The sequence below is a fragment of the Eptatretus burgeri genome, chromosome 14 (assembly GCF_056783735.1).
Source record: "Eptatretus burgeri isolate ZD-2024b chromosome 14, Ebu_testis_v1, whole genome shotgun sequence".
NCBI classification, from domain to species: Eukaryota; Metazoa; Chordata; class Myxini; order Myxiniformes; family Myxinidae; genus Eptatretus; species Eptatretus burgeri.
In genome coordinates this window covers 57,849,680-57,867,179 of record NC_140974.1, presented here as the reverse complement: position 1 = coordinate 57,867,179, position 17,500 = coordinate 57,849,680, and the positions used below count along the sequence as shown (strand labels likewise).

Genomic DNA, 17,500 nt, shown 5'->3' with positions numbered 1-17,500 from the left:
ACCCCTTCCCCTGTCTCCTCTCACGCCAACCCCTCCCTCTGGACGCCCACCCAACCCCTTCCCCTGTCTCCTCTCACGCCAACCCCCTCCCTCTGGATGCCTACCCAACCCCTTCCCCTGTCTCCTACCACCCCATGCCCCTCCCTCTGGACTCCCACCCCACCCCTTCCCCTGTCTCCTACCACCCCATGGCCCTCCCTCTGGATTCCCACCCCTCCCCTTCCCCTTCCTCCCCCCACCCACAACTCCCTCATTCCACCTCTTCCTCCTTCCTTCCTCGCACCTCCTCCTACCCTCTTCTTTTCTCCCACCTCCTCCTCCCCCATTCCCCTTCCCACAAATTAGTTTTCACAGGGTGTATATTAAAGTATAGGTGTACATCCTTACAATAATCCAAGGACTGGCGTTTGTGTATTTGTTTGTCGCGCTCCTCCTACAGTTCTGGGCTGATTACATCCAGACTTGCTACATAGGATCATCATGACCCCAATTAATGTATGGGGTGTTTTTATCTTTACCCGTAGTCTTCTGAAAGGAAGGTCGGAGACGCAAATTCTCCTTGTAAATGTGTATTGTGTAGCGCCACCTCCAGGTGAGGGAGGGTATGACAAGTATCCATCATTCACAGTACAGTATTCCTGTCCTCACGTTTTCCAGCACAGTGAGGTGTTTCGAATTATAAGCTGTTTTTCATGTACGTAACCTGTACGGCTTAACGTAACGTAACCTGTACGGCATGAAGCTTTTGCTTCATATATGTAACCCGGTTTTTTTTTTTTTCCTGACAGAGCTGTCAGTTGCCTGTACACCACCCAAATAAAGGTATGCATCAGAAGAACGTGTTGCATGCTTGGAACAAGATCACCCATAGAGCGGGTACTCTGCTAGTAATACATAAAAACTCGACACACCCACCTCTGAGTGGGTCGAGTTTGCACACTACTTGCTAAAAAATGTATAGTCTGTTTTGTAAGATAGATGTTTGTGTGGTGTGCACTTAAAAAGTTCTAGATGGTCGAAAGGGTACACTCCAATTGTAGTTAGCGATGAAGGGGTCAAAAGGGTCTAAACTCTCAAGCATGTAAAAAGGGTCAAAAAATGTCTAAGTGGTCTGAAGCTCTAAATCAGTGGTTCCCAAACTTTTTTGTCCATGACCCAAAATTTGAAATCACATTTGCCTCGCAACCCAAATGATACTGGTACCTAGTGTACCTATGATAAAAATTGTCAGAGAAAATGCTTTTGACATGAAACCCCCCCCCCTCAAAAACTGAGATTTTGAGGGGGGGTGGTTTCAAGTTTGGGTCACCACCCTGGGTTTGGGAACCACTGCTCTAAATGGTCAAGGGTTCAAGTTGTCTAATCTGTCTGGATGGTGTAAGGGGTCTTAAGAGTCATGGGTTCTCAAGGGTCATCAGGGTCTTTGGGGTCTTTAAGGTTATTTGGGGTCTTAAGTGTCTTGAGGTCTTTTAGGTGTTGAAGGGTTTTAGGGGTCTTCAGGGTATTGGAGGTATTAAGGGGTATTCAAGGTCATTATTGGGTCTAAAGAGTGTTTGGGGCCTTTAAAGACTGAAGTGTTGGATAAACATACCCTTCGGACAATCCCTGGGTCTGACTTGGTCTGTGTGCCAAATTTTGTGGTTGTCAGCCCAGCAATCTTTACAAATAACACAGACAGACGTTCAGGATGGAGGTTGGGGCAGCAGCGCTGAAGGCAAGAAGTAGATGACTGTAGAGTGTGTTGTGTGTGCTGTGTGGTGTAGGAAAGGGATGTAGACCAGGGTGTAGAAGCAGAAAAGAACGGGTATCGGATATCTGTCTATAAACTCGCAATGTATATCTGCTCACATAGACCTCAGACACTTAACTAAACAATATACTGCACGATGAGATAACTAGGTTTACATTATGTGAGTATCTCTCTTTTACGCCGTAGGAGCCAAAATCGCAACAATACCTTCATAGTGTTGGAACTCTGTTGCAAAAACTCGGTCCGGATCCGGCTCCATAATTTTAAGCAAAAATTTGCGGGATGTGGATTGGTTTGGAAATTGGATATGTATACATATATATATATATATATATATATATATTTATATATATTTTTATTAATGGGATCAAGGCTCTTGAAAAAGCTAGAATAAAGTGTATGTAAATTTATCACATTGGAAACGCGTGGCATCAATCTCAGCTGCGTTGATAGGTACAGCTGGCGACAGCACTGCTTGCATGACGATACAGTACAACGATGCCCTATGCAGGAAATGATAAGCAATGAATTAGTTACTTGATCGTGCAAAGTTTATTTCCATTCCTTTCATCCCATAACCTACATAATAAAAGGAATGGGGTTTCTTTGTCACGCTTCATTCTCAAAGGTTTCTGCTATCGTAGAATAATAATAAAAATGGTACCGTTGGAAAGGTAATGCAGCAAACCTTTGCCATTCATGGTTCTGGACATTCACAGTTCTCGCAATTCGTGGACAGGTCGCAGCTGGGAAAAAATCATTACTTCGTGAAACAATATGACCATTCTACAGCACATCCGATTCATATACTAATTCACATTTCTGCCGCACACACTTGCAAAACACGGCAATTAATTTCATGTGACAGGATAATATCCGAGTTCTTTTTTCCGAGTTGATAATCAAACTTTGCTTGACTGTGACTCGGCTCAGAAGCGCAACTCGCTGACTTTGAGTTCAGGTTCAGTGCAATACCTTGATATAAACTAATAGTGAGTAAGTCTACCCTTTTCCTTCAAAACCATTTAAATTCTGCTCTGGTCGCTTTCACAAACAATGTTTGGTATGAACTCGTGTGGAATGGTGTTCCACACTTCTTCCAACTCCTTCCAAAGATGTCATCCAAGTTGCGAGGATTCTTTATTTATTTATTTATTTTTACTTTCTTTTGTCCATATACTCCCATATAGCTTCAATAATATTTAGAACTGGGCTTTGAAGGATTCTAGCTTTCTGTTTATTTTGCAAACAAGTTTTAATTATTCCAGCTGAATATTTTTGAATCATTATCTTGCTGCAAGATGAAGTTTGGACCAATAAGTCTTGCACCATTGGGGATAGCGTGGCAGATTAAAATTTGTTTGTACCTTGCTGCAGTCAATATACCATCGATTTTCAAACAACCACTTGAGGATATTCACCCCCCAAACTTGAATTGAACCTCCTCAATGCTTAATTGTTGGCTTCAAGCAAGACTCGTAAGTTTGTTTTTCATCATCTCGCATGTTGTCTTCGATGAGGTCTAAATAACTGAAACTTTGACTCGTATGTCAAAAGCACCCTTTATCATTACTCCATCATCCAATTTCTGTTTTTATGCATATTTTATCTCTTTAGTCTTCTTCCTATTTATTTAAAACAGAGGTTTTCTTCCTGTAACACATCCTTTACATCCTGATTTCAAAAGTGACCTTCATGCTGTTGATGGAGAGGTGACACCTGAGCCTTCTACCAGTACTGTTATCAATTCAATGCTCGTCTTCTTTCTATTCCATTAGGATATTATATTCAAGTATTGCTCATCCTTGTTGGACAACATTTTTGGGTCTTCCAGTCCTGGGTCTGTCAATTACAGAAGATGTTTATTTGTACTTGTTGATTGGACTTCGGATACCACATCTTGAAATTCGAGTGGTGCAAAGTATTTTACTCGGTTTTTCCTTCTTTATGTAGAAGCACAATTTTTGGTGATCTTCTCCTGAAATTTAAGCCATTTTGTATTAATCTCACAGTTAATACTGATAGATCTGTATTCTGCGGAACAAGAAGTGGACTTTTAGCTTTATAAATGTGTGGAGAGGAAGAAACACCTGATGTTCATGACGAACATCTGACGATGAGTTATCGATTGGATTTGATTGGTAAACTTGATGGATTAGCTGTAACACTTCATATTAGCTGCTCGAACGTATAGTTACCTCTGTCCACCTCTGGTGGTAGAGGAGGTTGTTTTCACCCCTGGTTGACTGTCCTGTCCGTCTTTGAGCAGGATATCTCAAAAAGTTGTGTACAGATTCAGACCAAACTTGGTGGATGAGTTGGGTAGGTGGCGAGAACAAGCCGATTAGATTTTGGTTCAGGTCCAGATGCATATATCTGGCCTATCAGTGGCATACAAAACGTAAACTGTTCAGCCTGGTGAAGGTACGCGCTGTACCGAGTGGCATCCTGGTTTACTTTGAGTTGTGAGCTGTGATCAGTTTTTGAATATTCTGATCAATGTGAATTAAAGATTGCTAAATGACAAGCTTTGTTTCTTCTCACCCAAACTAAGCGATAGTAATAACAGTTAATGTTGTTATTATAGTAGAAAACACTAGTGGAGGGTTTGAGTAAGTTGTCGATGTTCATAATTTCCATTTATTGCAAGTTCGTAACTCATGAATGTGTCTTCAAGACGTTTGCACAGCAGTGTGTGTATATACACACTCACACTCACACGCACCCTCTTTCTTCATAACTAGCAATTGTATTTTCCCATAGCTCCTGCGAACAAAATCCTGGTTTTGTGGTATGAAACACTTTCTCCAAGCTGACCACTTGGCCACATTTGGACAATATTTTTGTCTAATGGCAGAAAATAACCGGATGATCAATGTCGAGGAACACGTGCTTTTAACTTCATGGTTTATGATTGTTATTATCGTTATTATTCCAGTTACCAAGCGATCAAGGCCTATAAACAAGAGGGCAGAAGCGAGCCTTTGGGGCCTACTCAACACATGATTTCAGCTGCTGAAGCAGGTGCGTACTTTGCTGCTTGGCAACCACAAGGCATGTTTCCTGTTTCCTTTGGGTTCTTTACACACCCACTTGAGCAATTCTGTTTATTATTCAATTAATGATGAATGACGCATTGAATTGCATGAGTTTCGGACAACACTAGTTTTTTTGATTTTAAGTCTCTCAGATTCCATTCTCCTATTTTGTGGTTAGAGCCTGCCAAAGAATGCTCATGGTGAAAAACACATTGAGTGGTTTGCCATTATATCAGCAGAATTAAAATCAAGAATGTAAAATTTTGCTTAGATAGAAAAATTTCAATACTATGGGGATCATTACCATCCACTAGCAAATGATACAGAGAGTGAGGGGTTGGGGACACAAGATTTGGAAGCAAACGCATAATTGAGGCATTTGGCCTTCTCACGGACGGAGTCTGCTGTGGTGCCATTTGAAGAGAGGGAAGAGATGGAGGGCGAGCATACGCCAGAGACAGACTTAACAAGGTGCCCCCATGTTTTCGAGGATGGGGATAAGTTTGAAAGATCATTCTTGAGTTTGGACAGATGCTGTTTTTCTGGCTCTCCTGAGAGTGGACACGCACATGTTGCGGACTTTTTGGAATGCACTGAGATTTCCTTCAGTCGTTCAGGAAGAGAAGGCAGGTTGTTTCAGAGCAAATTCCTCACCACAGGATTCAGTGTGCCATGGGTGGGAAGAAGAGCAGGATAATTGAAGAGTAAATGGGATGAATCAGAGAGACAGACAAACAGAGAGTTTCTGTGAAATATTCCAGGGCTGAGTTAATATCAGGAGCAGTAGATGTGGGAGACCAGTCCTGAAGTGAGATGGGTGCTTGCAGTCATCAAATTATCATCATTGCCTTGAATAAATTGCAAGTTCCTGAAGGACCTGAGTCAAAAAAAAAAATTGCTCGCTTGATGATGTCTGAGGGAATGTCCTTCCACGCCTTGACGATTACCAGTCACCAGTGACTGCTCTAATGAGGACGGTGATGATGTGCCTTGGATTGGAGAATTGCTGTGACGTCGTGCATGAGGTTTGTTGATGTGATTCGAAGGACATCACAAAGGTGACCATCTGTCATGTTTGATCTCAAATGGCTCTTGTTTAACGTCATTGGAGAAAATGTTTCCTCACAAATGTATGCAGAACTGAAGAAACTCAGCATTATTTTGTGTGGCACCTTGTCTGTGGAAATTGGAAAAAAAAAATTCTTCCAAGCTCCTGGAGAATTCTGGCAGTGGGAGCTGATGGTGACGACTGCGGAGTGTGTCATCACAATGCATCTCGATGCGTTCCAACTGCATGTCCTCTGGTGCTTCATCCACATTAACGCAGAAGGGGCACAAGAACATGTTGATGTCCTCGATGGAAGTGAAATCCTGAAAGCACCCGTTGAACTCTGATAAGTGACGTGATTACTGTCACATATTTCCCCATCTGCTCAGGGATGTTAGCATTTGGGAAAGTGTCAATTACCTTTCACAGAGATGGGAAGCGCATGGCATTTGGTTCACTGACCTGTCTCTCAAACAGATGGAGCTTCATGGCAAATACTTTCATGTGCGAGTACATTTGTGACACGATTGTGTCTTTCCCTTGCAATCTTCTGTTGAGCACATTCCGCTGACTGCTGATGCCAGCTGAAAAGTTCAGGTCTGCCAACGAAACAGAGTCACTCGGTTCATCGATGGGCAGACACTTTTCTTTCAAGAATTGGTCGATTTCAGATTTGAGGGAGAAGAACCACTTGAGAAGAGAGTCGCGACTTAGCCATCACACATCAGAGTGGTCGATCACTTCTCCGTATTCTGCATCAATTTCAGATCAGAATGTCCGAAACTCTTTGTGGTTGAGTGCTCTCGATCAAATTACGTTGATAGTTTTCACGACTGTACTCATTACATCCACAACCTCGCTCCCAGACTCCTGAACTTTCCTGCAAACCACCGAGGCCATTCCGTTATGCTCACCTATCATAGCTGGAACACCATCCGTTGTAACTCCACACAATTAGTCCCTGGGGAGGTTCAGGTTTTGAATAGCGACTGACAACTACAAAAGTATCTGCTCCTTTTGTTGTCCCAGTCAGGCTCTGAAAGTCGAGGAGCTCTTCAGTAATGCAAAAATCATCATCGATACCTCGCAAAAAAAATTAGCAGCTGAGCAGTGTCTGTCGTGTTGGTGCTCTCGTCACGCGCGATTGAAGAGAAATAAAACAACGGTGCTTTGCCTGATATTCACTCCTTAATGTTAACTGATAAATCCTCAATTTGCCGGACAAATGTTTCTCACAAGACTAACATTGCAAAAGTCTTATTTATTTTCTGGGCACCCGATGTCCACAATTTTTTGTTCTGCACTCCTTAATAGAATCCCCTCCATGCTGCGCTACAAGTACAAGCGTAGCCATGTCATTGCGAGCTCTGGTAGCTTTGTCCTGAGTTTTATTTTTAGTACTAAAAAAACTGGTTTTGTTGCGAGGATAGGTGTGCCACCAACTGTTTTACTTTCTGTTCTCTCTCTTCCAGTATACGCCTTAAAAGACTCTTCATGTTTCGATTAATGTCTCTTAACATTCAATTATTTCATTACCACTACCGATTCCTGGCAAATTAAACACACACACACTTGCCTCGGTACTCTGTGGAAAAGTATTCACTTTGCCAGCATCGAGGGAATCTCCTACATTCATGACCCACGTTTTTCTTCTTTGAGCCCACCATGTTGAAAATAATGTGATTTGTACGAGGGGCCAGTCAACAAGTAACCTTAAAATGGCAATATAAATTCGAGAATGTAATGTGTGTCGTTGTAGACGACATATATTATATCTATGGGTAAGAGTCATGTTTTGCCTGTTTTAGATCTGGCAACATTGGGTGCATGACGTCAGTCGAGCAGTTCCGCGATGGCGGCTCCCTGAGAAGCATGCACTAAGGAGGAGGAACGGTTCTGTCATCCGTTTCTTGTTAAGTGAGGTTGTGAATCCCAATGAAATCCATCGCAGAATGAAAATTCAATATGGTGATGCATGTTTATCACTGCAGCAGGTGTATGACTGGGACAGGAAGTTTAAAAGTGGAGTGTCCAGTGTGGCAGACATTGCTCGCTTGGGCTGACCTCACACAGCCGACTCACCAGAAATGGTTGCAGGAGTTGAGTGTGTGCTAAGGGAAAACCGTCGCATTACGCTGGATGAAGTGGTCTCCGAATTGAACATTAGCCATGATTCAGCACATCTATCATTCACAACGTGCTGGGGTTCCGCAAAGTGTCTGCAAGGTGGGTGCCTAGACAACTCGCACCTGAATTGAAAGAACTACACTTTTAAACTTCCTGTCCCAGTCGTACACCTGCTGCAGCGATAAATATGCATCACCATATTGCATTTTCATTCTGCGATGTATTTCATTGGGATTGACACCCTCACTTCCCAAGAAACGGATGACAGAACCGTTGCTCCTCCTTGGTGCAAGCTTCTAAGGGAGCTGTGCTCTTGGAACTGCTCTACTGACATCATACGCCAATGTTGCCAGATCTAAAACTGGCAAAACATGACTCTTACCCATAGATATAACATGTCATCTACAACTACACACATTACATTCTCGAATTTGTATCACCATTTTATGGTTACTTATTGACTGGCCCTCCTACAACGATGATGGCTAATGCACAGGATCTCTGTGTAGAGGTGTGAATCCATGTGAAGATGGCTTATCATGGCATTTTTCCAAGACCGCTTCCAACAACAAAAGTAATATCAACACCAAAGATAATTGCATAATGTTAATGTTACTTCAAAACTATATGAATCCAAATAATATCCCCTCTCCCCAAGGGTTTTCCTCCTTGAACAAATGCTGTGTTAATGTGTATAAATAGCTTATCGTGTCGTTTTGTGGAAAGTCCTCACCATAAGTTAAAAAAAAAGATAAACCGCAAACACCTATGATTACCTTTAGAAAGAAACAGTCGCTACTGCTGTTTCACATGAAACTGAAATTGAGGAAACCTGGCGTGTGTTCAGTTACCAAGCAGCTAGCTCGCGCTTGCCAAGCCAGCCGTTGCTTATCAACGGTTTTGAATAGAGTGCTTGTTTGAATACTGAAGCCACTTGGCAAGAGCTCTACATTCCTTCAGGAAAATTGGTAACTGAACACACCCCAATGTTCTTGAGGCCTGACCCTGGATCGACTGTAATCTATGTACCCCAGAGAATAATGAACCTTCCTGCTGCTCCCGTCGGGAATGGGTGAACTTGTGTTCAACACACGAATAGGTTTTTTTATTCCTTTTTATTTTTGAAATCAGACATAATTGGCGAGAATATCTCATTCTGTGTAGGAAATGAGAAATTTTCTTGTGGCTGGAAAATTTTTCTCATGGTTTTCTTGTTTCAAGAGAACTTTTATTATTTTGCTAAAATCTTTTCTTACGAAAAATTATTTTTGGCATTGCTATGCTCTCTCACATCCAGATTAAAATGTACTGATTATGCTAGTACATATTAAAAAAATTAATAGGATAGAACCATCATAAATATATGTGGAAAAATTATGGGCCCATACCGGGAATCGAACCCAGGTCCTCTGGCAAAACAAACAGTACCAGTGCTCTGCCATCTGAGCTAGCTGGGCAACCCGTTTTGGGTTGACTCGTTTTGGGTTACCCAGCTAGCTCAGATTGCAGAGCACTAGTACGGTTTGCCAGACGACCTGGGTTCGATTCCTGGTCTGGACCCATAATTTTTCCACATGCATTTATAATAAATATTTATATTCTCCTTGCACCAATGCCGTAGTTTGGATACCCCTAATTTACATACTTTTACATAATTGTGAAAGCTCTAAAAGTTCCCCGATGTGTAGAATATCGATCTTGTCGTACATGTATGACGATTGGAATGTAATTGAAATTCAGCAATGACAGATTAATTTTTTTTAAGACTGATGGTTTTTTTTTTGAATACCTGTATATTAACCACATAAGCCTGGTGTTGGCTCAGTGGTTAGGGTGACGGCTTGGGATCCAAGGGTCCTGAGTTCAAGCCTCGTTTCCTGCTGAATTACTTCACCAGGGGGTTGACTCAGCCTGCCATCCTTCCGAGGTCGGCAAAATGAGTACCAGCTTGCTGGGATGAGCGAGTCATTCGAGTATCCTGCGTCGGAGTAGCTAGGATTGTGCCCAATAGCCAAGGAAACTGCTTCGGCAGCACCGACGCTCTGCACAGAGTTTGGATCCAATGGATGGATGGATATTAACCGCATCCACGACTTTTAACTTTTTTCCACCAATTTAAAAAAGGCACGGTTAATGTACTGGAAAATACGGTATACAAACAAAAATTCTGCTGTCATTGTCACAAAGTGTCCATCATGATGTTTCACATTCTGTTCATTCAGATGTGGTCCAGTTTGCCTGACTTGTTTGGAGTTCCCTTCGCCTGTTGTTGTAAGCGCCATTGTGTTCCAGATGGATTTGGATTTGATTGACAGATCTAATGATCTCCAACCTGTACCTGCTTGCAGGCGCTGCGACTCTCAGCTTTACCAATCCAATCTGGGTCACGAAGACCCGACTGGTGTTGCAGTATGAGAACGTTGAATGTCAACGGCGGTACCATGGCATGTTTGACGCGCTGACCAAGATCTACAAGCATGAGGGAATCCGAGGCCTTTATAAGGTCATCCACTGCATCTTGTGTTTTTGCCCCCTTAGTACCTGCAACGACCCGAATATCGTTTCCTTCCCTTTTCTTTTTCTGCAACCTTTTCTTTTTTATATATATATATATATATATATATATATATATATATATATATATATATATATATATATATATATATATATATATACACATGTATATTATATAATTTCCCTTTTCTTGTCATCCCACCCACCATTCCCTCTTCTTTTATTTATTTACTTATTTATTCATTTAATATATCTTTTTTCCCCTTTTCCTGGTGTTCTCTTGCCAAATATGAACTTTTCTTGAGTTTTATTTTATTGAGAACTTTTTATGAACATTACTATTCTTATAACGGTTCTTGTTTGCACGAAACACTGATTTATCTTCTCTTCTCTTTTTACTTCTGTACTTGGTCTCTTGCCTCTCTTTTCCTGCTGCACAAATCAAATTGATAAATTGTACCATACAGGCCCCTTTCCCACTGCCTCACGACTAAAAATAATTTTCTTAAGAAAGAAACAACAAAACGACATGAGAATTTCTCTTGTGGCTGAAAAAAACATTCTCATGATTTTCTTGTTTCAAGAGAACTTTTCTAATTTTGATAAAATATTTTCTTACTAAAAAATTATTTTTGGCAGTGCTGCCCTCTCTCACACTCCTATTAAAACACATTGATGATGATAATAAATGTTTTTCTCTACTCTTCCACACGGAATGATTACACAAAATGGAAAAGTAAGATTTTATTTTTTTTGCTTTTACAATCGGGTTGAACCATAGTTGACTCCAAAACGCTGCAATAACCGCCCAACATTCAACAATCCCCACAAGCCATTGAAGCTAAGCAGATTTAATTGGTTCAATTAAAGGAAGCATTTGGAATTGAATTGACCAACCCAACAATATTGATCAGTTTCTTTTACTTGCCATGGCCTCTTCTTTTGCTCGCTGACCCAGTTATTCCACGTAGGGATTCGTTCCCGGGTTGTTTGGAACATCACACGGAGCCTTGCAGTTCATGGCTTACGAGGAACTTAAGAAACGCTACAATGAGCACTTACTCCGTCCAACAACCACACATCTGGTAAGCTATGTTTGTTTTTCTCTTGTTAATGTTTGGGGTGGGAAGCGGAGGTTGTTCAAAAAGTTCTGCGAAACGGATACTCACTCGCAACAGCTTGAGAAACGTAAACCTTTTATTGATTTTTAATGCCTCTGCTGACAAAGTCGCCAGAGGCATTATGTTTTTGGGTTGTCCGTCCGTCAATCTGATAGGTTCTCATCACTGCGATAACTTAAGAACGGCTAAAGGGATCGAAGTCAAATTTGGTACAAGTATGTATGATGATGCAAACATGAACTAATTCGATTATGGTGTCAAAAGGTCAAAGATCAGAGGTCCTGTTAGGTAAAAATTCTGTTACCATGTTAACTGGTGAACCAGTGATGTGATTTTTACCAAACTTGGTATAAGTGTATATTATGATGCAATGATGAACTGATTATATTTCGGCATAAAGAGGTCAAAGGTCAGAGTCCGTGATCGGTTTCCGTTACTGCGGTAACTTAAGAATGGCTGATGTCAAATCTAAGTCAACCTTGGTACAAGTATGTACAGTGATGTAAAGATAGACTGATTAGATTATGGGGTCAAGAGGTCAAAGATCAGAGGTCCCATGAGGTAGAAATTTGTTACCATGCTAACTTGTGGACCAATGATGGGATTTTGACCAAACTTGGTTATAAGCATACTGTATATTGATGCAAAGAGGACTAATTAGATTTTGGCATCAAGAGGTCAAAGGTCAGGTAAAAATGTAATACTTGAGAACAGCTGAAGGGATTTAAATCAAACTTGGTTCAAGTATTGTAATGATTTAATAATGTGGGCAGAGGTGTCGGTCAACGTCACGACTTCGAAAAGTGCCGTTCCAGCTTAATACATCGTTAATTAGTAAATAAATATCTAAAAAAAAAAAATTATCTTTGGCATGTCTTGTCATTTGTATCTCGTTAACCTCCGCCATCGAAGATGGGTGGAGGTTACTGTTTTCACCCACTTTCTGTTTATCTTGCCAAACGCAGAGCGTTTTGCAAGATTTTGCAAGATCTGTTTTTTCGTCGGTTTGTTTGTGTATTTATTTTTTTGTTACAATTGATTTTCAAGTTTCAACTAGCTCTGTAGATCACAGTTTTCATGCAATCGCTCTCAAACTTGATATGTATACTCATGAGTGCAATAGCTTTCGACACACAAAATGTTGAAGGTCAAGGTCAAAGGTCAAGGTCACCAGAAGGTCAAACATCAAAATCAACGAAACCCTTAACTTTTGAGTAATTTTTTGAGTAATTTGAGTAAATCGGATCATCTCCAAACTTGGTGGATATATAGTATATCGATAGGTGCTCAGCTGATTAGTTTTTGGTGGCGATTGGCCTTGACCTTCATGGTTAGCGCCTCAGGTCGAAGTTGACGATCATGAAGGTCATTTTTAAATCTTTGACTAACAATATCGAGTAGTACCTCAAATTGAAGCCTAAGAAGAGTGCTTTTCAGATATAGCTGGAATTTGACGACAGAATCTTTTGCTGACGTCATTGACGATATAAATATTTTTGTTTTTGGCAAGATAACCTTCAGCCTATGGCTGAGGTTCGGGCTAGTTTGTTTCTTTGTTTGTTTGTGAACAGTATTACGGAAAAACTCCTTGACGGATTTCGACGAAACTTGGTGGGGGAGGGGGGGTTAGGTCTGGTCCAAGGATCATGCCATTAGATTTTGGACTTGGTTCAAAATCAAATATGGCCGCTATGGCGGCCAATTTGAAAAAATATTTGAATTTTTTTTTTTTTTTGCATTTCTACATGTTTTAAGTGATTTCCAACCCCCCGCCCCCCAAAAAAAATTGTTAGAGAAAAAAAAATTTCCAACTTTTTTTTCAACAAAATTTCGATTTCTTTTTTTTGCATTTCTACATGTTTTAAGTGATTTCCAACCCCCCCACCCCCCCCCCAAAAATAAATTGGAGAAAAAAAATTTGCAAAGTTTTTTTTTTTGCATTTCTATATGTTATAAGTGATTTCCAACAAAAAAAAACCATGCCAAAATTATAATTGCGGCTGATTTTGAAACTTCAGGTGGATATACCCATGTAAAATCAATTTCTGTCTCAAGGAATCTAGTGATGACGAATGAATTGAGTATGTAAAAGTAAAAGGGAAAGTTGCAAACTATAACTCTGTGAGCACTGTTGACGTCAAATTGAATGAATAGGATATCAGGTTCACTTGAGTGACCTAGCAGTATTGGCGGCGGAGGTTTTGCACTCTACTGAGTGTTCCCCCTCAAGTTTTGGAGTGTTTTGACTCCCCTCGTGCCTAACCTGCTCGTACAATACATCTCTCGATCAAACCTGAAATTTCCTCTTGATGTGACAAGTGTAGGTGTGACTTGATGTCAAACCTGAAATTTCCTCTGTTTGTTTGTCTGTCTGTGAGCAGGATATCTCAAAAAGTTGTGGATGGAGTCTGCCGAAACTCAGTGGACAGGTTGAGTGTTTGACCAGGACGAATTGATTTATTGATTAGACGGATCCGGGCACGAGAATATTTTTTTTTAATTTCGAAAGTGATTATTCACCATTGAGAGATGGGTCCAATAATGATGCATAGCACGATATTTCAAAAAGTTGTGGACGAGTTATGACAAAACTTGGTGGATGAGTTGGTTAGGTGATGAGAACAAGCCGATTCGATTTTGGTTCAGGTCCGGATGCAGATCCAGCCCATGAGTGGGATACAAAAACGTAAACTGTTCAGCCTGGCGGAGGTATGTGCTCTCCCAAGTACCGTTCTAGTTTATTAATGTATACAATGACTTTTCCTGTAAATGCTCTTAGCCTATATTGCTCTTGGCCTTTCATCCATTGTTTCATGCAAATCAAGTGTCCCATGCCATCGATTGGATTAATTAATATTTGATTATTTATTTACAATATTTTAAATTCAAACTTTGATAAAGATACTGTATTTCCTATTATTTGGGATTTGTCCCGTACCTGTCGACTTGGTGCAACGTGGTTTTTTAAAATAAACTTTCCTTTTTTTGAGCCTGTGTGACATAAGAGTGGATAATTAAATGTCATTATAGATTAGTGTCGCTAAGCGGGATAGCAAGAGATGTGAAACCCGCCCCAGTGTGTGTTTAAAATTATATTCCATCCCCTTTCACCTATTTTTCATGTTCTTACCTTTGGTTGGGCTGTTAAATGTGCTTTTAAAGTTGTTCACTGGGCCTTAAACTTCGAGTTTAGGTGGGAAAAGGGGGACGTGTAGGCCTGAGTACCAAAGGAGCAGTGACTTAACTTGGTGCAGGAGTAAGCTCCGTCTTCCCTCCGGGGCTGGGACCAATGGCAATGGTGAAGGGAGGGGCATGAATCATCATCCGTGACACCGGTATGGAAAGTTATAAGGCTCTGGCTGTGGGAGAGACAGAGAGAACTTTGTGTGCTCGACGAAGAAGGCTACACTCCGATGAGCTGCACAATGAGTCCAACCACACCTTGTCCTGCTGGCATCACACCCGTCCCACCAGTGTGTGTCCCTCCTCCGTCTTAGAAGCTCTATAACAGGATTGGACATTGCTGCATTACTCCTCCAAACAACACCACAGGTTTGAGTTTAGCAAACCCTGCTGTCTGACGTGAATCCCCAGTCTTTCGTTGCGGGTGTCTGAGGCCTTGTGGAATAGACAAGTCAGGACTTCTTACCGTCAATGATTTGTTCCATGGGGTGTGTATACGGTAAGGGGTAACATTGCAGTATAGTTTTTATTATCATTGCGATTGCTGCCTTTAGATATGTGCTTTCTGTTGCACCACATGCATACATATTTTGAACCTGACCTTTCCTCGACTCATCCTGCTTTCTCACGACGGTTTCATCTGGTGGCTGTGGGGGAAATCTGATTGAGGTAGAGATTGGTGAGGTCACGATATGCTAAGAGTCCGGCAACACAGGATGCTGGTTGCTCGGCCAGACAATAATATCTGTCTGGTGGTAGTCCCGGCATATCGCTCGCCCGGCACTGTAATGTGACGTTGGGCACGAGGACCCAGCTCGGAATCTCTGCGGTTGGGGGGGGGGGTGCGCTGACCTGGTCGCTACATGATTTTCCAGCTTCAGACCGAACAACCAAACTGCCCAGTGCACCATAACAATTATATATATATATATATATATATATATATATATATATATATATATATATATATATATATATATATATATATATATATGCGCAGTCATGCGCCACATTACGACGTTTCGGTCAACGACGGATCGCATATACGACGGTGATCCCATAAGATTATAATGGAGCTGAAAAATTCCAATTGCCTAGTGATGTTGTAGCCGACGTAGCGCTGCCAGTCGTATAAAAGTACAGTATAGCACATACAATTGCGTACAGTACATAATACTTGATAATGATAATAAACAACGATGTTACTGGTTTATGTATTTACTATAACTGTACTATTTATCGTTATTTTAGTGTGTACTCTTTCTACTTATAAAAAAAAAGTTTACTGTAAAACAGCATGCCGTGTCACGCAGCATTCTTCTACTGTACATCTCGTGTTTACCGCGTCTCTGGATTGCATCATTTTTTCCGTGTGCTTGATTTAATCTCGTGTTGTTTTGTTCATCACGGCCCCTAAGCGTACAAAATCCACTGCTAATGTTGCCAGTAAGAGGCCACATCGAGTGATTGACCTAGAAACAAAATTACAAGTGATTAAGGACTACGAAGGTGGAAATTCAGTGATGGTTATTGCTCGCCATGTCAGCCATGTCCCATTCCACCATAGCTACGATCTTGAAGAACAAGAACAAGGTGACGGAAGCTGTTGAAGATCTGCTTCATTGAAAGCAACGAGACTAACAAAAATTTGAGAAGGGCCTATATCAGATATGGAGAAACCATGACGACAGCACCATGACGATCACGGCCAAAGCAAAAGGTTTGTTTGCGATGTTGAAAGAAAAGGCTGGACCCGACTATGATGTTGAATTTACTGCTAGCTCTGGATGGTTTAAACGATTCAAGAATCGTTATTCATTACATGATGTGAAAGTGAGTGGTGAGTCTGCGAGTGCTGATGTGAAGGCAGCTGAAGAATTTTTGGAAACTCTAGATAAGCTGATTGTGGAGGAAAATTACTTGCCAGAGCAAATCTTCAATATGGATGAAACCTCCCTATTCTGGAAGCGGATGCCTGAAAGGACTCTTATCCATAAGGAGGCCAAGTCAATGCCAGGTTTCAAGGCTTTTAAGGAAAGGATAACAGTCTTGCTTGGGGGCAATGTTGCAGGTGACAAATTGAAACCCTTTGTGATCTGGCTCAGTAAGAACCCCAGGGCCTTCAAGCATATCAATAAGCACACACTGCCAGTGTACTACAGGAGCAATAAGAAGTCATGGATGACCCAGCTCCTCTTCCAAGATGCCCTCCTGAATTGCTATGCCTGCAAAATGGAGAAGTACTGTTTGGAGAATAACATGCCTTTCAAGATTTTGCTTATTGTTCATAATGCTCCCGGACATCCTCCTTTTATTGGTGATTTACATCCCAATATCAAAGTGGTGTTTCTCCCTCCAAACACCACCTCTTTGATTCAACCAATGGATCAAGGAGTTATGGCAGCTTTTGAGGCCTACTATCTGAGGAGGACCTTTGCCCAGGCTATTGCTGCAACTGAGGAAGACACTGATGCAATTCTGGAAGGATTACAACATCTATGACTGCATCAAGAACCTTGCTTGGGCTTGGGGTGATGTCACCAAGGAGTGTATGAATGGCATCTGGAAGAAGACACTGATGAGGTTCGTCCATGACTTCAAAGGATTTGCCAAGGATGAGGAGGTTGCAAACATCAACAAGGCTGTTGTTGAGATGGCAAACAACTTTAACCTGGGTGTGGATGAGGATGACATTGCGGAGCTCCTCGAGGTGGTTCCT

The 17,500-nt window shown here is 41.3% G+C and overlaps 1 protein-coding gene across 2 annotated transcripts in view; it reads left to right on the top strand.

The window, feature by feature from the left end:
• SLC25A32 (solute carrier family 25 member 32) overlaps positions 1-17,500 on the top strand; it is a 31,206-nt gene that overhangs the window by 6,907 nt on the left and 6,799 nt on the right. For both annotated transcript variants that reach the window (XM_085855043.1, XM_085855042.1), the window contains exons 3-5: positions 4,689-4,774; positions 10,312-10,466; positions 11,449-11,562. In XM_085855043.1, the coding sequence (XP_085711169.1) occupies positions 4,689-4,774; positions 10,312-10,466; positions 11,449-11,562 (355 nt within the window). The remainder of the gene's footprint in view (positions 1-4,688; positions 4,775-10,311; positions 10,467-11,448; positions 11,563-17,500) is intronic.